Below are 26178 nucleotides of genomic sequence, written 5' to 3'. Positions count from 1 at the left end.
AATAGTTATATAACACACATGTAAATAATTAGAACACAAAAGCATGGAAACATAGAAATGTATATGACAACTCTTATAATAACACATCATTGTATAATAATGATTCACAAAAAAATGGAATCATGAGTTTTGTTGCATGACCATAACAACAAGTTATTGTAAACAATACGTAACAACATAACTGTATCATGCATTTTAATAAACGGGTGTCGACTTCTGTAACCAGTATTCACACAGTTAGCATTTAATAAAATGTATCTTCATGAGAAAGCACTGATCTGTTCCTTGACCGAACATGACTTGTAACTGCTTGGTAATCTCGGTGTAAGTGTATGTCTGGTGAGGATATAGACAATCATCTGGAGGTATATAATTGTGTATCACGCTAAAGGGAAATAAAATATCAAACAATTTTGGTGTTCAACATTACTGTACTTTTTTTTTTTTTTTATCAAATTTGATTGTTCCAAGAGCTTTGACCAGTTAAACCAGACCTGTTCTTTTATGAAACACGAGATGTTGTTTTTGACAGCAGAGGCCTTCAAACACGGTTACAGGTCCATCAAGCATACCCACTGAGGAATTTCCTTTCAAAAGTAGACCGATTGTTTCAGATCATTACCCCTACCTCAAACTTCCCAGATAATTTTCAGACAGATGGTCTTGACATTTTACATTTTCATTCTTTATTTCATATGGAGCCAATTTTATTCTTCGGTTTGATTATGTGTTAAGTTTTATGTTCTTAAAATTTTTGGATATTTTATTTTATTTTAAGGATTACATTTTGTGCTTATTTCCATTTGTTAAATTCTGTTTTGTAAGAACCGTTTTCTTTTGATTCATTGCATGCTATGACTGCAAGCCGCCAATAGTTCTTTTGTATTTTGCGATTTGTTACCAAATCACCTTGTTTAAATTATAGGTTAACTAACAAAAACAATTGTTTCAGAACCAGCGTCCATGTTGGATGAACATTTCACAGGTGTAAATATATGTGTGGAATTACAGGTAATCAACCTACCCTCAGATTACAGAAGTAACCTTATTAGTCTTTATCTTTGCATACGTAATGGGATTGTGTAAATGTTATACATGGAACAGACATAACATGGACTCTATGAGCACCAGATAACAATGTTAATACAACTGTAGTAACAGTCGTATATTAAGACTAAGAAAATCACTGATATTGTTTAATCAATGATGACTCCTAAAGCGTCAATACTCGAGGGCATTGTGGCATCATTACATTGCAGGCTATTAATGTGGATACAATTCTCAGTAATTTAGGTTGTTCAAACAATTTTTTAGGGGGGGTGGAATAATTTTTATATTTTAATATTTCCGATGTACAGCCTATAACAGAGCTTTCCTGTTCCTCCTTAGTTTCCTATTGATGTTTGAAGCCTAATGGAAACTACTGTAAACCATAGCATTTCTCTTATAACTACTGTAAACCACAGCATTTCTCTTATAACTACTGTAAACCACAGCATTTCTCTAATAACTACTGTAAACCACAGCTTTTCTCTTATAACTACTGTAAACCACAGCATTTCTCTTATAACTACTGTAAACCACAGCTTTTCTCTTATAACTACAGTAAACCATAGCATTTTTCTTATAACTACAGTAAACCATAAATTAAATCTCGTATAACTACTGTAAACCATAAATCAAATCTCTTATAACTACTGTAAACCACAGCATTTCTCTCATAACTACTGTAAACCATAAATCAAATCTCTTATAACTACTGTAAACCACAGCATTTCTCTTATAACTACTGTAAACCACAGCATTTCTCTTATAACTTCTGTAAACCATAGCATTTCTCTTATAACTACTGTAAACCATAGCATTTCTCTTATAACTACTGTAAACCATAAATCAAATCTCTTATAACTACTGTAAACCACAGCATTTCTCTTATAACTTCTGTAAACCACAACATTTCTCTTATAACTACATTACTCTTACCACTGATGCTTACAATACAGAGCCAGGTAACTAGTCTTATAGCTACAGTACTCTTACCACTGATGCTTACAATACAGAGCCAGGTAACTAGTCTTATAGCTACAGTACCCTTACCACTGATGCTTACACTACAGAGCCAGAAAACCAGTCTTATAGCTACAGTACTCTTACCACTGATGTTTACACTACAGAGCCAGGAAACTAGTCTTATAGCTACAGTACACTTACCACTGATGTTTACAATACAGAGCCAGGAAACCAGTATTATAGCTACAGTACCCTTACCACTGATGCTTACAATACAGAGCCAGGAAACCAGTCTTATAGCTACAGTACTCTTACCACTGATGTTTACAATACAGAGCCAGGAAACCAGTCTTATAGCTACAGTACCCTTACCACTGATGCTTACAATACAGAGCCAGGAAACCAGTCTTATAACTACATTACTCTTACCACTGATGCTTACAATACAGAGCCAGGAAACCAGTGACAATGTTACTTATAACCAAGTAAACTAGAAAATTTCTCTTATAACTACTGCAATTAAACCAGTGAGTTTCTCTTATAACTAAGAAAACTAGTAAATATCTCTTATAACTACTGCAATCAAACCAGTGAGTTTCTCTTATAACTCTGTGAGTAAACCTGAGTATCTAGCTTATAACTAAGTAAACCTGTACATTTCTCTTATAACTGGTGTTATTAAACCAGTGAGTTTCTCTTATAACTATGTAAACTTGTACATTTCTCTTATAACTGGTGTTATTAAACCTGTGAGTTTTTCTTATAATTCTGTAAGTTAACCACTGAGTATCTACTGTAACTTATAACTACAGTAAACCACAAACAATGATCTATCAGGAACTACAGTAAAACAGGTTGGCAACAACAAGTTTTTTTATTTTGCTAGACAAAATGTATACATTAATGATAAGTGTTTAATGTTCCTGACATTGACTTTGCATGAGAACAAAAATGTTATAGATGTGTGTTCCTACTTGACAAGTTTTACTGTACAATTTTGTTGAACTGCCATTTGGTTCCAAGTTTAAATAATCTTTAACAGATTTACATGTACCTACCGGTAACCTTGTATATCACAAACGAGATTCAAATACCAATAAATACTGAAATTTTATTTCAGATTTAACACTTCAACAATATATCTCACTTGTTAACCAATGTAAATTTCACAGACCAATACATATTAAAGTTAGATACAATGCAACTTTAATTGGGGACTAAACAATGAGGGATATCTTTAATGGTTTGAAATTAATGTTAAACAGGTCAAATTAGTATCAAATCTCTGACTATATAACCTATCAAACAAGTTTTAACCTCATTATCTATACTGATATGACTTACTTCCCTGCACATACTGGTGGCCATTTTTACGTCTGGGTAGATAAGAACAACGTTAACAGACACATCAACCCTGTCTTGTCTAATTTATAACATTCTTTTAGTTGGCAACAAAATAATATTTAAAGATATTAGAGTCCAGTAAAATGTTCTGGACTATTCTGGATGACTATTCTACTGACCATATTACAACATGACCATTCTACTGACCATATAACAACATGACCATTCTACTGACCACATTACAACATGACCATTCTACTGCCCATATTACAACAAGACCATTCTACTGACCATATTACAACATGAACATTCTACTGACCATATTACAACATAACCATTCTACTGACCATATTACAACATAACCATTCTACTGACCATATTACAACATAACCATTCTACTGACCATATTACAACATGAACATTCTACTGACCATATTACAACATAACCATTCTACTGACCATATTACAACATGAACATTCTACTGACCATATTACAACATGAACATTCTACTGACCATATTACAACATGCCCATTTTACTGACCATATTACAACATGACCATTTTCCTGACCATATTACAACATGACCAATCTACTGACCATATTACAACATGAACATTCTACTGACCATATTACAACATGAACATTCTACTGACCATATTACAACATAACCATTCTACTGACCATATTACAACATGCCCATTTTACTGACCATATTACAACATGACCAATCTACTGACCATATTACAACATGCCCATTTTACTGACCATATTACAACATGACCATGTTACTGACCATATTACAACATGACCAATCTACTGACCATATTACAACATGACCATTCTACTGACCATATTACAACATGACCATTCTACTGACCATGTTACAACATGACCATTCTACAACACCACTAGAGTATGAACCTTAATAAGGTAAACATGTAAAACAACCTTATATAAAGTTTTCCTAAAGTTTCAGTTTCACTCAGTTCCTACCAATAATTAGATACAACTTATTTAACTTCTGCTTATTGGTAATATAAATTGTAAATAAGTTTTGAATTGCCTTTAACAGAGAGCATGATACAAGGTAATTTTAAAGAATCAATGCAACGTATACGAACTAGATAAGGAAGCACAAATGTTTATCGTAACAGACTTTTAAAGCTCAAACTATATGTACAGATTACATATTTCATCAATGGATATTAATGGTATCACGTCATTCACAGTCATATGTTACTGTAATATTACCTGTATAAGTCATAGAGGTGCCTATAGGTACAAAATAGTGCCACAATCAGGAGAAATTAGAACCATATGAATATCATAACTTCATGGGACTTGAGCTTCTATAGCAGTTAACATGCAGTTCAACACTTCATTCAAAAACGTAAATGACACCCTTAATCTGCCCTAAGCCATGGACGAAAAAAGGGCAACAACCCCGATATTTTACACAGACGTATTTAAATGTACAACTAAACTGAAATGTCCTTACAGCAATAACCTTACAGCAATAACCTTACAGCAATAACAAAACAAGATAAATAAGAAAAAACTTGCATACAAGTTTGCATTACTCTCAATTAATTCTAAAATGTTACAATCCTCAATTAAGCAATACTTATAGAACTTGTTTTCATTTGCATTCTGGCCCAGACCACCTTTGAACTTTGCACTAAAAATGGTATGGTAAAGTACATGCATCATGCTTGTCAATGTTTTAGTTTTTTCATTTCATTTTCTTTAGCACAAACATTTTGCATCATGGCTACAGTGAAACACAAAATCTGAGTGTCCCATCGCAAGAATTAAACAAAACATGAACAAAGTACCTTAGATCCAAGTCATACACCAAAATAGATTTTAAAATAAAAAAAAAATAAAAAAAAAAATAGCTTCAGTTCAGTGCACTTTGCATATAAACAATGAATTCTTTCATCTGAACTACCAGTTGAAATAATCGATAACAATAAGTTCATTACAATATTACAAATTATTTTCTGTTTTGCTCAAGATAACAAAAGCATTTGTTAATGTCATTGGTAAAGAAGTTTTGAAAATTCTGGAGATCACCTGCAACTATGCTTAGTTCATGAACACATACATATTATCCTTCGTGCTATTTTTTCATTTAAAACCAAAATATTTAAACATCATAACATTGTTTCAAAATACCAAAAAATTAATAAATAAATAAAGATCACAATGAAACAGTGTGATGACTAATATTTCATCAAGATGATGCAAACAATGTAAAAATGCCCAACTTGAACCGTGACGGAAACAATGACTATCATGAGTTGAGACAATGCTAATTAACGTATCAAAAAGCATTCAATATATAAACAATCACAGAGCATCATATTGACTTTTAGACCATGAAGAACAATAACGAAATGGAATAGTCAAATATATAATTATGGAAAATGAAAAACAAATGTATAAATTGAAATTCATCAAATATACATCAAAAATATAAAAATGAAGATATTACCTGCACTAAAGTTTTACGAGTAGGAAGTAGAATAGAAGATCTTTATACTGCAACCAATCGTCAAGCCAAATTTTGACATTTTATAAAGGAGTTTGGCGATATTTTGTAGGAAATGTATAAATGAAATTTTGATAAAAGATAGAAAATGGGACACTGAAGTAAGTGAGATGGCCAATGAAACTGTGGGCATTATAACAAAGGTTTTACTGTATATAAATTAAGGGGATTATATTACCATATGGATTTCTGATAATGGCATCATAATGTAAACATATAAGAGGACAAGCGGATCTCTAGCAGTCATTATTTATCTACTGGATCTACAAAGTTATAACAACTTTAAGCTCTCTTGTGTAGAGTCCACTTTCTTCCAGCACAAATATAAAAAAATGAAACCAAAAAATAGAACCAAATAATTATGAAAGTCTCCCAAAATTCACTGATAACTGGTAATAAATTTTATCATATTTTTGCTTCGTAAAATACTTCATGAAGGCAAACTTCTTCTGACCACAATATTGAATAAAATTTAAATAAACAGAGATCGTGAAATATTTGACATGTAAATCCTAACATTATTTAAAGCTTTAATGACATCACAGTGAAAAAAGCACTGAAATAAAACAGCACCCTGAACAATGTTTAATAACTACCTTTGGTGTTAATTGACTTTTAATAGATCTGATATCAGTGAAGGACCTAAAACAATTTACCTGTTGCATAAGGTAAATCATGGTTGACATTTTAAGCACCATAAATTTATACATAAAACAAGACTCATGAACTGTAAAACTTGCCTGATTAGTTCTGTATCAGGCTAATTAGACAGTTCAAGATCCTTCAAAATGGGCATCACTGTAAAAATCTGCTTTCAAACTGAATGTATATGTATTGTATTAAAACAGAACATTTTTTGTAATATTACATGTATATATTACAAGTTTAATACAAAACCAATTTTGCTTGCATTTCAAAGTTTTTTAGAGTATTTGAAATCCTATTATTTGTATTTACGATCTATATGTGACATACAGATTTTACAGAGCTCTATTTTGCTGATAACAGAGACTAAAGAAAATTTCACACATAAGACATAAGTTAGTGATGAAACAATGTACAGGATTCATATTTGACAGTGGGAAGGTCACAAATACTGGCAATCCCCTGGATATGGACTATAGCAACAGGAAGTTAAATAAATATATTAATCCAAAAAATTAATTGAAATAAAATCAAATTAAAAAAAAAGAAAAAAATATCATGCATGTATTGCATACAAGATGAGTACACATTTTAACTTTTAAAGTGTTCCAAGTTAAAAATCAAATGGAAATTAAGTACAGAAATATGAGGAAGCTCATGTCCTAAGCCCAAAATGCATGCCTGTTTCTACCCGTATATACATATAGGACAGGGACTCTGCTATGTCACTATGTAGCCTTGTGGTTTCTGGGCAACAGCTGATTTTTTAAAGCAGGCAGAACAATAGAATTCGGTAGCCTCAGTTCCAAAAAAAGTACAACCTGCCGTTCTACAGGGGGCTCCCACCCCTTTGTTAGCTGTGTTGGCCACTTTTGGTTGCAAGATCGTTGGATGGACAGGCCCTGAGGAGTTTGGCACTGTAGAGTGCCCAGGAACAGAGGAGTTGGACGCAGGTATCCGACTTGGGCCCAAGGGGTTTGGTGCTGCTTTGTTATAAGTCTTGTACTCCACATTATCGTAATCCGGTGATGGTGTTCTATCTCGACCAGACATTACATTTGCATGGTGCTTGTTGTTGACCTGTGAAGAGGGTGGACCTGACTTTGACACCAGCAATTTCGGATCTGAGACAAATGCATCGTCAGCATCAGCAACCTCATCCGGTGAGATATAAAACATGGACTGGCCACACTTTTTTATAATTTGTTCTGGACCTTTAGACGGATTTTGAGGGTTGGAAGTTTTATTGCTCAATTTTTCCTTCTCTAAAGCTTGAAGTCTTTGCTCAGAGAAACACTTAGAACATAGGTAGCAGGTTTCCGGGTTGCCGTACATGTTGCATGCAGATGTGACACACTTCGTCAGATGGTCGCTATCAGCATAAGTGCCAAGGGATCGACGACGAATCTCTTCCCTGCTAGGCCTCATCAGCTCTCGATCTTGCTTGAAACGTGCTTCTGAGTCTTGAAGGTAATTGTTGATCATGCGTCTACGAGTCTGGCTCTGAGACACTGAAAGTTTTGCACACCAAACAAATGTCTGTTCTTGTTCTGACATGGCTGCTATGGTGAGTTGCACTTTCGTACTTTGTGTAACACCACCTACACGCTTCCCTTTTTCTGAATCTGGCCCCATTGATTTGAGAGCTTTTCCCACACTTCCAAAGTTCTTACGTAACTTTTTACCCACACTTTTTCCTAAGCTTCCAAACTGTTTCGTCATGTTTTGAATCTGTTGAGACATTTTGCTATCACGTTTCTTATCCTTTCCAATACAACCCAGATTTTCATCAGACTCGTACGACCCCGTCGAGCGAGCATCACTATCATAATCACTCTCACAAAGAATTGGTAGTTTGTCCATTTCAAGAAACTGCTGGAGCAGGTTGATGCGATCCTCTAGACTGTTACACACGCTGACACCGATGCAGTTGGTCCGGCCCCAGTCATACCCTGCACCTGGGTCTACCGCAAAGTGTAGCGGTAACAGGACAAGGTCTGGTCCAACCAAGGGCACGGCAGCTACAGAACAACAAGATAAAATCATGTTAACATCATAGCTAAACACAACAATTTACTATCTACATAATGTAATATCGACATCATAGTGACACGGGCACAATAGGTTCATATTCACCTACACATCAAAGCCACACACTCACAATATGTCAACATGTACATACATTAGTGTACATCTCTATCTTACCCACCTACACCTCATAGCCACACACTCACAATAGGTCAACATGTACACACATTAGTATACATCTCTATCTTACCCACCTACACATCATAGTCACACACTCACAATAGGTCAACATGTACATACATGATTGTACATCTCTATCTTACCCACCTACACAGCATAGCCACACACTCACAATAGGTCAACATGTACACACATTAGTATACATCTCTATCTTACCCACCTACACATCATAGCCACCCACTCACAATAGGTCAACATGTACACACATTAGTATACATCTCTATCTTACCCACCTACACATCATAGTCACACACTCACAATAGGTCAACATGTACATACATGATTGTACATCTCTATCTTACCCACCTACACAGCATAGCCACACACTCACAATAGGTCAACATGTACACACATTAGTGTACATCTCTATCTTACCCACCTACACAGCATAGCCACACACTCACAATAGGTCAACATGTACATCCATTAGTGTACATCTCTATCTTACCCACCTACAGATCATAGCCACACACTCACAATAGGTCAACATGTACACACATTAGTATACATCTCTATCTTACCCACCTACACATCATAGCCACACCCTCACAATAGGTCAACATGTACACACATTAGTGTACATCTCTATCTTACCCACCTACAGATCATAGCCACACACTCACAATAGGTCAACATGTACATACATTATTGTACATCTCTATCTTACCCACCTACACAACATAGCTACACACATCAAAGCTACCATAGCTACACAAATATATCAAGTCAACGAACACTTCAATTTCATTACTATTTACTTGAATATCTTTAAATGCCCCATTCACCTACAAGTTAATTTTGGTGCTTTGTCATCAGTTGTTATCATTTTAACTTCAGATATTTGTTCTCTTTGGATATCTCATACTGACCACAAGACAAATTCTAGTGACATGATTGTATATTTCTCATCATGCTTAATAACTATAAATGTGGTAATAGGGTCAGGATCACACCTGTTTATATATCTATTATGATTTAAGTCCCCTGGGATGTTGACTGACCCAGATCCAACCCTAGAAGCATGGGTGTAATTGTCAAAAGCCAGGTGAACAAGAAATAAACATGATATATCACCAACCATTGTGTGGCATTATAGTACAGACATTGATATGAAGATTATGTCATTTCACAAAATAACATAAATTTATCACTAGATTATTTCAAAACCAGGTAACACTCACCTGGAAGAGCTGATTTATCTTCAGTGGGTGGCGAGCTTTGTTTTTCCATAGGCACTAGAGCAGAGAAGTGAGCAGCATCATAGGTGAGTAGCAGAGGTGACCTGTAGCAGGACTTGGACTCAATCTCTAGAGGCAGGTAAATCCCACCAAAGGGGATGGGAGCGAGAGCCTCCCCATGAGAATCCTTCAGGATGGTGTCTGCCACAACGATGATAGCTCGCTGTAGGACATGAGCCAACACAAACACGTGGAACTCTTCCAGACTTTCGTACACCACTGGGGTTGATGCTTCTCCTCTGTAACACATAACACACAGGCATAAATGTACGCGAAAGGCAAATCAACAGCTTGTAACATTCTGATATATGTTTTAGAATTCTTCTTAATCTATGATTATGTTGTCACGGTTTTAAGATCTCAAAAGTCATCAAGTTAAATGGTTGTTTCCAGATCTCCAAGAGAGCTAGAGAACACTTCCAGACATGTGTGTAACATTTACATCAAACTAGAGGTAAGCATTCTTTATGTCCATATGAGCTGGTCAATGTTACTGTTTACATTTATTTTTATTTCAAATACTATACAGCTGAGGGTATAAACCCATCAGGGTTGATCTATCAGTAGATATTCTACAATATATAAAGTATAGAGAACAAGGTCGGTAGATAGGCAAAAAGTAAGTCAAAATGACCAAAAGCATCTGCCCGACTCTACATTGAGCATTTTTGACCTTGATAATAAATATGTATGATGGGCTATTGTCTGATAAAAAGTGAATAGTATACATTACAATACTTGATACAAATATTAAACAATATGTTAAACAATCCTGGCTTGGTTGTCTTAAAGAACCTATTCCATGACCAGGGTAGGTGTTTCATAGTTAAAAAATATTATTACACAAGCAACTGCTGAATATGGTATACACAGCGAGATGAACTTTATAAAAGATTTCATCATTACCCCTGAGTAATGGCACTATCACAACAACTACTGCTGCGGCGAGACATGCCAGGCAGGGACCTAGGACGGGTGGAGGCCAGCTTCAGGACGCCCTTCCACTCCTGCTGCCATTCATCTTCAGAGAAGATCAGACCCGACTGAAAAGAACGAAAATAAATACACTGTACAGTGAAACCAGGCAACATGAAGGGGGTCTGAATTATTTGTGTGTATCTGTGTGTTGGTCGAATAACTTTACAAAAGGTCTGAAAATAAAATGTATTGACTTATATTTATCACTCTTGATGGATTGGATTGTAGCGCACCAGAAGTCTTAATGCGAAGGAAAACTGAAGTACCATGAGAAAACCAACATGGTCGAGCAGGTGACCTCAGACCTTTTCATATCGGAATAGGGCATCAACCCACAGTCACCTTGCAGTGGTGAAAGGTAAGTGTGCTATCCACTACTGCACTGGACCACCTGAGTCAAAGTTAATCACAAACTTAAGTAATCAGTCTTTTAGGGCAAAACCACTACAGTCAATTATTTGTAACAGTGTATTGGAAGGTGAACTTCTGTGATCTATTAATGCTTTAATGAATTGTTACACTCTTAATATATTACCCTGTTTGAGATTTAACTTACTCTATACCCCATACATTTATAACGATGCCCACATCTGTAATGACTCGACTTATTTACTCTATACCACATACATTTATAATGATGCCCACATTTGTAATGACCATACTTATTTACTCTATACCACATACATTTGTAACGATGCCCACATCTGTAATGACCATACTTATTTACTCTATACACCATACATTTATAAAGATGCCCACATCTGTAATGACCATACTTATTTACCCTATACCACATACATTTGTAACGATGCCCACATCTGTAATGACCATACTGATTTACTCTATACCCCATACATTTATAATGATGCCTACCTCTGTAATGACCATACTTATTTACTCTATATCCCATAAATTTATAACGATGCCCACATCTGTAATTACCATACTTATTTACTCTATACCACATCCATTTATAATGGTGCCTACCTCTGTAATGACTCGACTTATTTACTCTATACCCCATACATTTATAACGATGCCCACATCTGTAATGATCATACTTATTTACTCTATACCCCATACATTTATAATGATGCCTACCTCTGTAATGACCATACTTATTTACTCTATACCACATACATTTATAATGGTGCCTACCTCTGTAATGACTCGACTTATTTACTCTATACCCCATACATTTATAACGATGCCCACATCTGTAATGACCATACTTATTTACTCTATACCACATACATTTAAAACGGTGCCTACCTCTGTAATGACTCGACTTATTTACTCTATACCACATACATTTATAACGATGCCCACATCTGTAATGACCATACTTATATACTCTATACCCCATACATTTATAACTGTGCCTACCTCTGTACTGACTCCACTTATTTATTGCCCTGTTTTGAGAGTTCAAACTTCACTTGTACCTGAAATACGACGGTGCCTGCCTACCTCTTTGTTGACCTGGGTCTGCTGCCACCTCCAGCGCCTGTACAGGGCCTTGCTGTAGGTTTGTCGTGTCAGTGTGTCATACAGAGCCTTTCTTAGCATCAGCTCACGGTCATGGATACCCCACATAGCTGGTAATATAACACATCATCTTTGGTCAAAGGGAGGCAACTAAATAATGCTATGCTGGTGTCATAACAGCAATAATTTCCCAAAGGCTTAGATATAAAGTAAAGGCTCTGTATCTACATTTCTATATATCAATGTGTTACCTACTGTAGATCAAATTTACAATCTCTTACCTGTATCTTTATTATACTCTTTACATTGGAAAATCAATTCTTTTTTTTCCATGAGAGAATAAATATTGAATAAATGTAGTCCTAAAACACAATAATTTTCAATAGGCCATTAGAATGATTTAGTTTCTAGAAACAATGTTAATCTTTCCTTACAATCAGTCAGGTGTTTTCAAAGATAGAAATGCAGATATTTCTTCTCTGATTTTTTTCTGTTAATCAGGTCCATGGAATTGTTTCCTGGTATTACACTTGCTACAAAAGTCTTAGGGCCTGTTCGCTTATGCGGAACAACCGGTTCGTCCGTTTTTAAAGGTAACAATTTCGGGTATTAATCCTAGCGGACCTGCAAATATTTATGCAGGCCTTGCAAGGTTTTGTCAAGGCTCGCCTGAAAGCAGCATCAGATTACTAGGTCCGACATTATTTAATAAACGAACAACTGTGGTCCGACCGGTTGAACCGTTTAAACGAAAACGGCCGTACACTTTACCTATCAAATAGGATTTGAGATAGTTTTTAAATGATATTCTAACTTACAGTGGTATCATACACATAACAAGTCTGAAATCAGATCTGCTAAACTATTCAATGAAGCTGTATAATCTTTTCTAAAAAAGAGCCATAATGTTGCTTCTAGGTAACCAATTTTTAGAGCACTGATAACGAGGACAAGATAGTTATATAATGCTATTCACATGTATCAATTTGAAAAACTAAAACAGTGTTCCCCCTCAAGCCACTACTGCATGTATCAGCTATCACAACATGTGTACCTAGTGATGCAGCATGTAACAAACAGTTGCCATCCCCCGAGGTTGCCATGGGAAGGAGTCGCTGGCAGATCCCCATCTCTGCCCACCAGTTCAGTCGCCCTGGAAACAACACATAAAGTAGAATATGGTAGCAGATCATTCGGTCAGGATTTTTCAATATCAGGATTAAAACTGTTTAACTGTTGATTAATAAATAGGAATTAAAAAAAAGGACAATTGTGTTGATTGCTGATTAGGCAGTAGATCAGCAACTGATATCCTTCAAAACACAATTAGACCTGATGTTAATGGTATTTTTCCAGTGCTCTGATGTCATTGATGTTCAAGCCTGGAACTCGTACTCTGGCTAATATTTGGTCCTATACGTATGCTGTGTGACCTGACATAACCATGCCTAGATATGCCAGGTGACACTGTCATATGTCAACGAGACGTCCCATGTTTATCTGTAACTGACCTAGGTCTTTTATATTGCTATTCAAAAAATGCTGGCACAATTGAATTTCTGTCCAGTATGCAGGTAGAATGCTCACCTTTTATTGAGAAAACATCCAGTTGCTCCTAAGCAATCATATAAACTGATCATATAAGATTATAAATTATATTCCCTCCCTTCCTATCACTCTCCCCAAAATATTTTTCCCTTCCCAGTGATAATCTCTATGACACATGCACTAATTAGCCCAAGGGTCAATCAGTTTGTACAATGTAAGCACACAAAACTGTAAAAACAGTCAATGACAGTCATAAGGTCAGTCATGTTAATCTGTATCCATGTACAGGGCATTGTCCACTGGGTGTACATATGTGAGTCAGGAAATATATATCACACACTATTTATTCAAAAGTATTCAAAATTGTTATCAACCATGATACCTATTGCACATTTTTTTCTGTTACCTGTTGTGTAGCAAGATGAAGGCATGTTATTGCATGGAGAGCACATCATGTGCACATGGTGCATGTTGTCATGTGCACATGGTGCATGTTGTGCAATTCCACAACAGTGGAAATTCTCTGGCATAAAGATACATTATATGTTTTATTAATTAATTCGAAACAAACAAGAGGCCCAATTGGCCTGCATCGCTCACCTGGTATTAATCTCACACTTGTAACCTCAAAAGTGATCTAAAAATAAAGCTACAGGCAAAATATCAGTATTTATGACTATTAGTCATTCATAAGAACCTGTTAAAAGATTTTAAAACATTTCACCCCTGTGACCTTGAAAGTCGAACAAGAGCATTACGTTGAACAAATTTTAACGCCCTTCATCTCAGGATGCAACTTGCAAAATATTACCACCCTATCCTTTTGTTTATTGAGATTAGGTCATTTAAATGTTTATACATATTTAACCAAATGTGACCTTAAAAGTGGGTCAAGGGCATTCAAACAAAAAAGCTTGATAGACCTTCATCCAAGCATGCTACTAATATCAACATTCTTGGCCTTTTGGTTATTCAGAAGAAGTCGTTTAAAGGTTTTTTTTAGACAATTGACCCCTGTGACCTTGAATATAATTCAATGTCATTCATTTGATCAAACTTGGTAGCCCTTCATTCCAGCATGATACTGACTAAATATTATCATACTGATCCTTTCGGTTATTCAGAAGAAGTTGTTTAAAGTAAAATATTGACGCCAGACGCCGCACCACGGCATAAGCTCACTTGGCCCTACGGGCCAGGTGAGCTAAAAACTGACCTGCTTGTTCCAAGGACACTAGTGTTGAGGTTTCGATGAGGTCCTTCTCCAGGAAAGCACGATAGTCAGAGGAAAAGATAGTGAGGTCAGGTAAGACAAATGTCTGCACATACATGTGATCATGGCTGTCCTCCTCGATGTCATGTAGAAGGCTACTTCTGGTCGCACTCACCAGTGATTCATTCTCCACGATCTTAGAGAATCCACGCTTCAGAGGCCGAGGAGCTGTAACAATGAAGATTGTTTTAAAGTTTATAACAATCCAGACATTTTATCACTAAAAGTAAACTAAGGCAATTGAAAAACATCACCTAGAGAAACTGTGAGCAAGCTCGCAAAGCTATAGCCCCCGCTTCATTTTATCTGTGTATTCAAACTTTGTTTGCAGGGGATATAATGCCCCAGCAGTCACAAATCCTTTCCTTCATGCACATCTACATATGATGTACTTTCACCGTGTCGAGGGAAAAAAATATCCCACAAAAAGTTGAGGAGGAGGTGCACTTATAATTATGAGGTTCATAGACAGACAGGGCAATTAAAACATATTGAACATTAATATACTGTTTACATCAATGTGCTAACTTTGAAGCACTAATTTATATAATGCTAAATTTAAGACATATATAGGAACTGTAAATAACCAGTCTCAAACATTCATGTTTGAAAATTTATTTTCCCAATTAACTAATTTCTTCTAATGGCAAAATAATATGTGCAGTATGGTAGTAGCTGAAATCTGGTTTGGTATTTATAAAGGTGCATCAGTCTCATATATGCATGCATCTAGTTATGTTGGGAGGGAATATGTAGGTCTTTTATTTGTATGACTAGTTTTGAACTTACATGATGGGGTGACAGGTGCAGTCTTAGATTCCCGACTGCCTGTATCCTGTGTCTCTCCCTGGTTCCCTGTGGGTGTCACATCGGCTGACCTGGTTTCTTTGGCCAGTGATGTGTGTTTATCACTGGAGACTATCTCACTGACTGGCCTCTGTATAGATGTTGTCTGACTCGGTGGTAGGGAGCCTCCCACCATTCTAGACGTTGATGCCTTACTGTCATACATGATCTCACTTTGGGGTCGTGGTGGCTGAGAATGAATTTTCCCTCCTGGCACTTGACTCTGTTGCTTAACCTGAGATCCAAATCCAGAAGTTTGCTGATTTACATACTGTATGGGAGTGCTTGACCTTTTTTGACCTTCAGTCTCTAACCCTGAATGCTGGCCGGGCCCCTTGATATTGATGACTGATATTCTTTGTCCTGGACCTGACCCTACCCCGGATCTAACTTGTCCATTACTACTTTTTTCAGGACTACTAGAAAGAATGTTTGACCTTGGGTTGATTTCTGCGACCTTGCCTGGTCCTGACATATACTGACCAGGTGTTCCTTGATGGGAGGTAGCTTGTGGTTTGACTGCTTGAACTTTGAACTTACCCTGGTCTCCTGGTAACCTACCCTGTCCACCTGGTAATAGTCCTTGGTCACTTTGAAACATAGCATGTTCGCCTGGTAACCTGTTATAACCTACAGACATCCCGCCTTGATCTCTAGGAAATCTACTTTGGTTTCCTTGATATCTATTTGGGTCTCCAGACAGCCTGCTCTGATCTCCAGGAAACCTTGTCTGGTCACCTGGATGATCCCTGAAGTGCATCTGCACTTGTTGGCTGGCTGGTCTCTTGGCCATAGGGGGTGGGGTGGAGGCGCGACCTGTAGCCTGTGACAGGGGACGAGGCTTCTCCACTTGTATAGGAATAATCCTCTCCTGCCTTGGCTGTGGGCCCCGGTACAAACCTGTACCTCCTGGGTAGGTTTCCTGTCTGGGTTGTCCACTTGAATACCGCTGGGCATTTGACACATTGGATAGCTGACCACTGGTCATCCCCGGATTATTGGACAGGTGGGATGGCTGTCTGATGGTCATTCCTGGACCACTTGATGAGCGGGACGGCTGACCACCAGTCATCCCTGGAGCACTGGACAGGCGGGAGTGCATTGGTGGCTGGACGGGCTTGATCTTACCAACCTTGACCAGGTTGTCAAACATGCGATAGGACTCCACTAGGTCCCAGTCAGTATCTACAACATAGCAAACATACTAGCAATTTCCCTTGAGGAGTTTCGGAAAATTTTCATCTATTTTTTTCAATCAAAACAGACCTTTTATGTTTACTGTTCAAGTGAAGACTCTCATGTGTAATGCACAAAGAGTGGAAAACGACACTCCTTAGTATTGTACCCTGGCTATATATATGTGTATATAATAGCGATAACATATCAAATTTCATAATTACTCCCTTCTATCTGAACATTCTTTAGTGACAAGGACTAAACAATTTTTTACAGATAAACCCGAGCCTATTCAGGCTATACTGCAGGAATTAAGAGCACCATATAGATTACAACTGAAAGCTAAGACCTGGTCGATTTTTGTGTTACAAGGTAAATACATATAAACTTACATATGCATTTGATATCTACTCTGAAACAACGTCACAGATAACTTGAGGGCTAATTCTAGTCATTAATTTTTGTGATTTTGAATTTCACTTTTGGCCCAAGTGTTGAATGTTTGACCAAATGGGCAAAGCATGAAGCCCAGGATTTATTAAACCACACTCTTTCATTGACGTCACATTTATACATTTTTGGCACAGTCATCATCATTGGTTTTGTTGATGCCATATAGGTACCTCTGGGGTCAACTGTCCTGACAGAGATCAATGAATATAGTAAATAATTTAGCAAAACTTTGTTAAGTAAGTTCAATCAGATAAGTAACCAAAGAGCCCCCATGACATAGACATAGTACGTGATAATGAATAAACAAACTGGTGCCACATCACAACAACCAGTTCATAGCGACCCATTTAGTATGCGAGGTCACAGTTACCAAGGTGATATAAAATAAATCAAACACAATTGAAAGGCCATAGTTTATATAACCAAATAGACACTTTTATATGATAAAGGTCACAGTGACCCAGAGGACCTAAATTTATAATGTTAAAGTAACTGAGATGTTCTCATAGTCTGAGAGTACCAATGAAATCACAGTGTTACGTATGTAACGTCACCGAAATCAAGGAAACACAAGGTCATGGTAACCCATCGTCCACAGAGACATATTAATGCTTATTACAGCCACCAAACAGATGATTGTAAACAGTTGTCATGGTAACTAAAAAGACAAAATATACAGATGTTTCACAACAAGTAACCATAAAAATGTGGTAAAATGCATTATGTGCAGTGACTTAATTAAAAACAGCTGTGATAACAGACACAGAATTACACATTGACAAAAATGTCATTCTCGTTGATCGCGCGATGACCCTCAAATTGTTCGTAAAAAGACACATGCACACTTAGTTGTTGACGATACACATAAAGTTACATGATAACCCACATGTACAGTTATCTATCACATAGTGGCCAGTCCAGTCTGTGAAAAAACACTCACTTCATTCAGTCAGCTCGGATCTCCTCAGCTTAGCCACTTACGTATTGATTACCTTTTACATATGACCATCTCTCCCCACAGAATTGATTTTATATCTGGTGGGTATCGCTACATCACAGCCTCACTGAGTACTGCACAAGTGAAGGAGGCAAAGTGATCACTGTTGCCTCCTCCCATTCCAAATCAATAGTAACCTCTGACCTGTGTGCCAGTTTTTTTAAACCCCAAATGTTCTTTTTCAGATGCCAAGGCTAGTTGCTTAAAGCATTTTTAGCTTAAAAATCTTAGAAAATAAATAAAAATAGGATTTAAAACCTTTCATCCTAAAAAATGTCAAATGAAACCCTAATAATTTCAATTTTTTGTTTCATGTTAATTTGTTGGATTCCAATATATATAAATGATGTTTCTATTTCATATCTGAAAATATATGTAATTAAAGAAGACATATTAATTTTCCCATTCTCTTGAAGTTAACCAAGCTTTTAACAATTTTATATAATTGTATACAACTTCAATTAGCTTAATGAGGTAATACTGTGAAAGATTTTTTATCCAATATAATGATATTGTAAAACAAATGCCCAGGGCAGGGGTGGTAATAGTTCACCTGGAATATACTTTCAAGTTACAACCTGTTTAATATGGTATTTGTTAATCAAAAGTGTACAAGTATTATAACCTGTAACAAGGACAAAATACCAAGGCGCAGGTAAAACACTAAGGACATTTGTTTCCTCTTGCTGAGCAATTTGATATTTGGTTATCAACGATCAATCCCAGTAGCAAAACTGTATTTGTCACTTCATGCCTACCAACTGTTACACATAGTTATAGAGTGGGGATGTCAAATGTTTCCATGTTTTGACCCAGAGAATAAGCACCCAGGGGCAAAGCCAGGCCCTAGAGCCAATCTGATAGTAGCATGAGTGTATTTGTTTCTTCATGCTTAGGAATTGTAATTATGGTATAGCAAGGGGATGTCAATTGTCTCCATTTTATGTGACCCATGGATTTAGTCAGTGGGTCTTGACATCCAAGCAAAATTATTGTAGCATGAGAGTATCAGTCTCTTTATGCCTAGCAATGGTTTAAAACTGTAAGGTTAGAGCATGGGCATTTTAGCTGTTATAACCAGAGAGTAAGTACTCAGGGGCAGGGCTGGCCCTGAGACCCCAAGCCAATCTTGGTAGCATCAGTGTATTAATCTCTTCATGCCTAGAAATTGCATATATGGTTAAAGGGTGAGGATTTCAAACGTCTCCATGTTATGACTCCCTGAGTAAGAATCAAGGGATGAGGCATGACCCCAAGATTAATTCCAGTAGCATGAATGTAATAATTTCATCAAGCTCAGCAACTATATATATGGTTGTGGTGTGGAGATCTCAGCAATTTCCATGTTAGAACCAATGGAGTTAATTCCCAGGCATGGGGCTTGAACCCTGGGTAAATCCTATTAGTATAAATGTATTTATTTCTTCATTCCCACTTATCTGTATACAGTCTGTAAGTGGTCATATAGTGGGGGTGTTGATTTAAGGAGTTTGGTTTAGTTTAGTTTAGTATTGTTTAACGTCCAATCAACAGCTATGGTCATTTAAGGACGACCTCCGCTGTGTGCAAAATGCATGAGTGTAGTGTTTGCGTTTGTGTTTTGGGAGGCTGCGATATGTTCCTGTCTGTCTCCTTGTGATAGCGCAGTACTGATGCAGACTTTATAGTGCTACCTCACTGAAACATACTGCCAAAGACACCCAGCAGGACACCCCACCTGGTCACATTATACTGACAACAGGCGAACCAGACGTCCAACTCCTAAATTGCTGAGCGTTAAGCAGGAGTAGGAACTATCATTTTTACAGACTTTGGTATGTCTCGGCCAGGGGACAGAACCCAAAGCCTTCCTCACGGGGGCGAACGCTCAACTAAAGGCCAAAAGTGAGACATTGTCAAGGGAGACATTAGGAAGAAGAAAATTGTTTAGAAAGAAGAGAAAAGATAAGATCCCAAATTTAGTCGCCTCTTACGATCATGAAATGGGTGCAGCAGGTACAATTCTTATGCCCTACCTGCAGGCACCTGTTTTAAAGAAAAACAGCTTTACATTCCCATATAGGGGCCTACCTCATTGGCTTTATGGACAACACCATATTTGCTTTATATAGAATATGGTTAACTTGCCCTAGTGATGTTTCAAACCAAATATAGTTACAATCTATGCAGTTTTTCAGGAGGACTAGGATTTTGAAGCAAACATATCCTGAATTCACCTTTTAGGTCCTACACCTCCAATACAACCTTCATTATACAACATACACTTTGCCCAAGTACTGTATTAGAGCAAAAATGATTGTAATCTCTGCAGCCATTCAATTAGGAAGAGGTGGTGTTTGAAGATGAAGCTGTTTAATTTTGCCCTATATAGGGTCCACCTTATGCCATATGCCCCTCGAGCTCTGGCCACATGGGTTTATAAACTTCAATTTGCGAATTTATATATATATAGAAAAAAATCAATAGGGCCAAGTTGAATGTTGCGAGTTACCCTATCACCCTATTTGTTTCCTCTTTCTCCTGAGATTACTCTACTATATTAAAACCCTATAAAAAATATTAAAGAGACAATTTGTTTACTTACCTAAGCGAACTACCGTAATTTTTTCATATATGTAACAGGAAACAAACATATTTTTTGGTTTGTCCTAGGGTTTTTGTAATACCTTCAGACATAATGGAGAATAGAGATTATACATTTGTTTATATATATATGGCTTTGACCTTGATGACCAAGGGAATTAAAACTGGCCATGAGATAATTTACCAGCCATCCTCCAATTCAAGAAGATCTGAGTTTAACCCCGGGTATAATGGTATAGGAATCCTCCAAGGAGGCCATTTACACCTGTTGTCCTTGATAGCATCCCTAGGGACTCGTCACAACAGTAGTCCATTGGCTTCAACATCAAATGAGGGCCAATGTTTACCATGCTTTTAAGATACATTTATGTACTTTTGCAATCTGGGTGATAGCCGCAGATAGAGAAGAAGACAGAATTGAGATTGAGACATTTAACATGTTCCTGGTATTATAGACATGTTGCTGCCTCAATACAAACAGTCTAATAATCCTTTTGATGGATAGAAAAATGTTATAAGTGTAATACTGTTATTGGGTAAAAAATATTTGTATATTGTTTGAAATTGTTATCTTGATATATATTGGAGTGTATCTGTCAACATAAGTGGAGGTAACTCATGATCATTGGGTATCGGAGAAAGAATGTACACAGTCAATATTATCTTGAGATCTTGGTTGTAAAATGGGAAATTTATCCCTACATCAAGTCAGATTCTTAACACATGGAGTTATATTTTTCATTTACAAAATCTCAACAAAATTATAACATGTTCATGTAACACATTCAAAGATGCTATGTGATTCAATAATATATCTTGGAATTATGAAAAAATTATGGGGAAAATTCTACATTTAAAACTTATTCTAAAGTGTGTCATTATACACCCCACCCTTCCCAGGTAAAGCAGTATTCATAGCTAACCACTTCATTGTGGGATATCAACTTCCTTTGTCCTTTGATACATCAACATTTCTATAAAGTGTATATCTCAAGTTTCCCCCAAAAAACATAAATAGGTTATTAAATGTATATAGATAATATAAGGGTTGTTTAATCAGTTGAATTTTAGAAAGCAATTACTCAAAAAATAGTACTCAAGTATGTAACTTGATAATCAAACAATACACAACAACAAATACAGGTTATATTCAAAATATGTTTTCATTAGGGGTGAGCAACCCAAATTACCTAATGCGTTAAAATATTTTACAACAAAGGCCAGAATAAAACCTTGCCACTAGAAATTGCACACGTTTACAATTGGTTGTGAAAGACAATTTGGTTGACAAACCCATTTATGGATGCGTGGTTGGTATGTTCCTGGGTTTCACATGTAAGATTCAAATGTATGGTCTTCAGAAGACATAACCTATTGCACATCCCACCCTAACTCATTCACCCCTGAAATTTTATAATGAACTATTCCAGCCTTTGAATTGGAAGAGTTCAAATGTGTCTTCAGGGGTGAATGAGTTAAAAGCAAAAGAAAATATCTCATCAAGATTACATTTCACCATTGTCACCTAGATCTAGCCCCCTTCAAAATATGTCCAGGCCTTAGACTTTGCTGGTGCCATTTATTGTACTATTGATGGCAAAAACAATGCAAACAGCTTTATTTATAAATAAATGTTCACCTGTACGTAGCTTCTCATTGATAGATAACTGACATCTAGGTCTAATACAGACCAACATGGGTCTACCTATAGCAAAACTAATTGAACAGCTATATACATGTATATGAAGTTATTGAATTTTGCAACCTACGTAATTATAACTGGTTAACTGGATAACAGTTGACAATCTTACAGGAACAATTAAGTGAAGAAACTTTCTTTTTATAATCATGTCACAAATTTTTTCATAATAATATAGTTTGATACTCCTTATGAACAATTCATGTCGAGAAATTGACAAGAGACACTGTTTCCTTGGAGTTTTTAATCAGAAATGAATCCTTAACTGTACAACCATACCTCTGGCGGCAACTGTGAGTGAATTTCTAGCTAACAAAAATATCTTTCCAGTCGAGGAGAAAAGGTAAATTCTTGCTTTATTCACCTAGCTTCTTTGGAATACAAGTACAGGTATTTCTTCTGAAGCAAAAGCATCTTCCAAACACCATCTCAAACATCATTATAAATGAGTAACCTTTTTTACGTTTTAACCTATGATGGCGTACTGTCTCCAGTTTGAAATTCGGCCTGCAGTTCCCTCTCAGTGCTAGCATACTCTCATTAAACTTTTTTGTTTTTATTCAAATTAAATTTATACCCTGAGACTGTTCAATGTGTCACTTGACCTGTTTTGCAGACACAGGCCCATAATACCTTGCAATGGTTGCCAAGGATAACAGTTGTACGCCCAGGCTCCTAATATCTTATAACGACTGCATGGACAGGGGCTTAATATAACCGTTGTACGCCCAGGCTCCTAATATCTTATGACGACTGAATGGCCAGGGGCTTAATATAACATATAACGACTGCATGGCCAGGGGCTTAAAATAACAGTTGTACGCCCAGGCTCCTAATCTCTTATAACGACTGCATGGCCAGGGGCTTAATATAACAGTTGTACACCCAGGCTCCTAATATCTTATAACGACGGAATGGCCAGGGGCTTAATATAACAGTTGTACATCCAGGCTCCTAATATCTTATAACGACTGAATGTCCAGGGGCTTAATATAACAGTTGTACGGCCAGGCTCCTAATATCTTATAACGACTGCATGGCCAGGGGCTTAATATAACGTGTGTCCAGGCTCATTAACATCTTATTTATAACAGCTGTATACCAAGGCCTATAATATCTCGAACAGCTGCATGTCCGTGGTGAATGGGAATGAAGATAAATAATCCTAGATGCATGGAAACTATTTGTTCCATTTATAGTTTCTACTCAACATTTTTTTGCAAAATTAATTCTGAACGCTGAGGTCATTCTTTCTCACTTGCAGCTTTCAAATTTTGAAATTAACTGCAGCTAATAACACTTAAAATTTTTAGGAAAAGTGTGCATTGGAAAAGGTTTTAATTATAAACAAATATTTATATAGTATTTTATAATTAAAATGTGAGATTGTGAGTTTGAATAAATTGTTGGTTCCAAAATAAATATATATATTCTTATGGCATATAATATACATGTACTGGCAATTCTTTCTATAGATACACATCAACACATTTATTTTTATTTTTTTAATTGTAAAAAGATTAAAAACAAAAGTAAATGTATAATATAGTAACCTAATAACTGAATTGAAAGCAGGAAACAGATCTGGTTTAACTGTATTCCACTTATAATTAATTGGTAAAATGCAAGTCAAATGTGTTAAATTTGTCAATGATAGAACACTGTTTTCAAATCATGTATATCATGTATCGTTTCAGAGGATACAATATAAGTTTTGAGTGCTGGCACACATGCAGATTTTGAACAAAGTTTACTATAGGGCAGGCTCCCCTGTATTTAGATAGTAAATATTGAAAAGTTTTCACTAGCCCTGTTTGTTTGTTTGAAAGATTTTACGTCAGCTTCACTACAGCATGAAACTAATGAAATAGTACACCCAGGCAGTTATTTTTGCCAGAATATATAGGATCTTACATGAGATTCCATTTCATATGAGATTTATGAAACGAGTCTTAGAATTTTTCAATTTAGCAAGCCTCTGGCGAGCTAAAATGAAAAATTTGTGACAAGTTTAATTAATTCAACTTCAATAACTTCATCTGTATTACTTGTAATTCCTATATTGGCTAAGCATGTTACCACTCTCATGACTTTTGGTTGAAATCTGCTTAGTATTTTGGGAGGAAATGCCGTTTTAAGCATATCAGCTGATTTGACCTCTTATCACTTTTTCATTCAGCCCCATCTGCCCCAGAGGGTCAGTCCAATTATTTACCTGTACATACCGTCACTTAAGATTCACATGTGCTTAGCTTGCTACCAATGCAATTAAATCTGTTTCGAGAGGAGATGTCATTTAACGCAAATCAGTCAATTGGACCCTTCCTTCAGCAATCAGGAAGGTCAGCCCTTTTAATTCTGCTCAGTAGTTTGGAGTAGATGTTGTTTAAAACCAATGGATGACACATGACAGACAACAGACGAAGTACCTCCACATAAGCTCATCCAGGTACTTAGTATCAGGTAAGCTAACAAAGTGTAATCGTAATGAAAATTACACAGTATTGAAAAGACTGATTGAATACAGTGTGGCATTTCTCATCCCCCAATAAGTGTTTTTCCCCTAAATTTTACAACAGCCTTCCTTTATGAATTGGGAAAATATAGCATTATTTTTTATTGAATTTGAGAATACATTCCTCATTTTTTGGTCTTTTTTTTTTAGTAATAAAAGTTACTGCCAATATTTCCAATTGTTTGCAACAAAAAATATGCAACGTTCTATTCAGACTAAAAAAAACAAAAACAAGGTTACCGCGAGCGGTATATAATATGCCCGCCACACATTGAATGAGCAGTTGTTTGTATGATTGAAATATATGAAGTATTTGTGAGTAATTGATATTAAAAGAGAAATAATTCAACATAACTGGTAGATCAATGAGTGCAATACAACATCATGTAACGCATGCATCGCATTTATGAAATCAAGGGGAATAACTCCAATAATTACGGTCGGATAATAATGGTTATCGAACTTTATCAAGCTTCTACGGTAATTAACCTTGTTGTGAAGTTTGAAGTTAATCCGTTAATAATTACTCGAGATATCGAGCGGACACTGTTTCGGCAAGTC

At 36.3% G+C, this 26178-nt stretch overlaps 1 protein-coding gene across 1 annotated transcript in view; it reads right to left on the bottom strand.

Annotated features, from left to right (window-relative positions):
- Positions 1-447: 447 nt before the first annotated feature.
- LOC110454964 overlaps positions 448-26178 on the bottom strand; it is a 31365-nt gene continuing 5634 nt past the window's right edge. Inside the window, exons 3-9 of the mRNA XM_021504805.1 lie at positions 16138-17379; positions 15292-15516; positions 13582-13680; positions 12510-12637; positions 10968-11104; positions 10005-10300; positions 448-8576 (exon numbers count right to left, since the gene is read on the bottom strand). Coding sequence (XP_021360480.1) covers positions 7276-8576; positions 10005-10300; positions 10968-11104; positions 12510-12637; positions 13582-13680; positions 15292-15516; positions 16138-17379 — 3428 coding nt within the window. The 3' untranslated portion in view covers positions 448-7275. The remainder of the gene's footprint in view (positions 8577-10004; positions 10301-10967; positions 11105-12509; positions 12638-13581; positions 13681-15291; positions 15517-16137; positions 17380-26178) is intronic.

Source organism: Mizuhopecten yessoensis, unplaced genomic scaffold, assembly GCF_002113885.1.
Source record: "Mizuhopecten yessoensis strain PY_sf001 unplaced genomic scaffold, ASM211388v2 scaffold8123, whole genome shotgun sequence".
Taxonomy (NCBI): Eukaryota; Metazoa; Mollusca; class Bivalvia; order Pectinida; family Pectinidae; genus Mizuhopecten; species Mizuhopecten yessoensis.
Note: the sequence above shows the minus strand (reverse complement) of the source record. Positions and strands in the feature narration are given on the sequence as shown.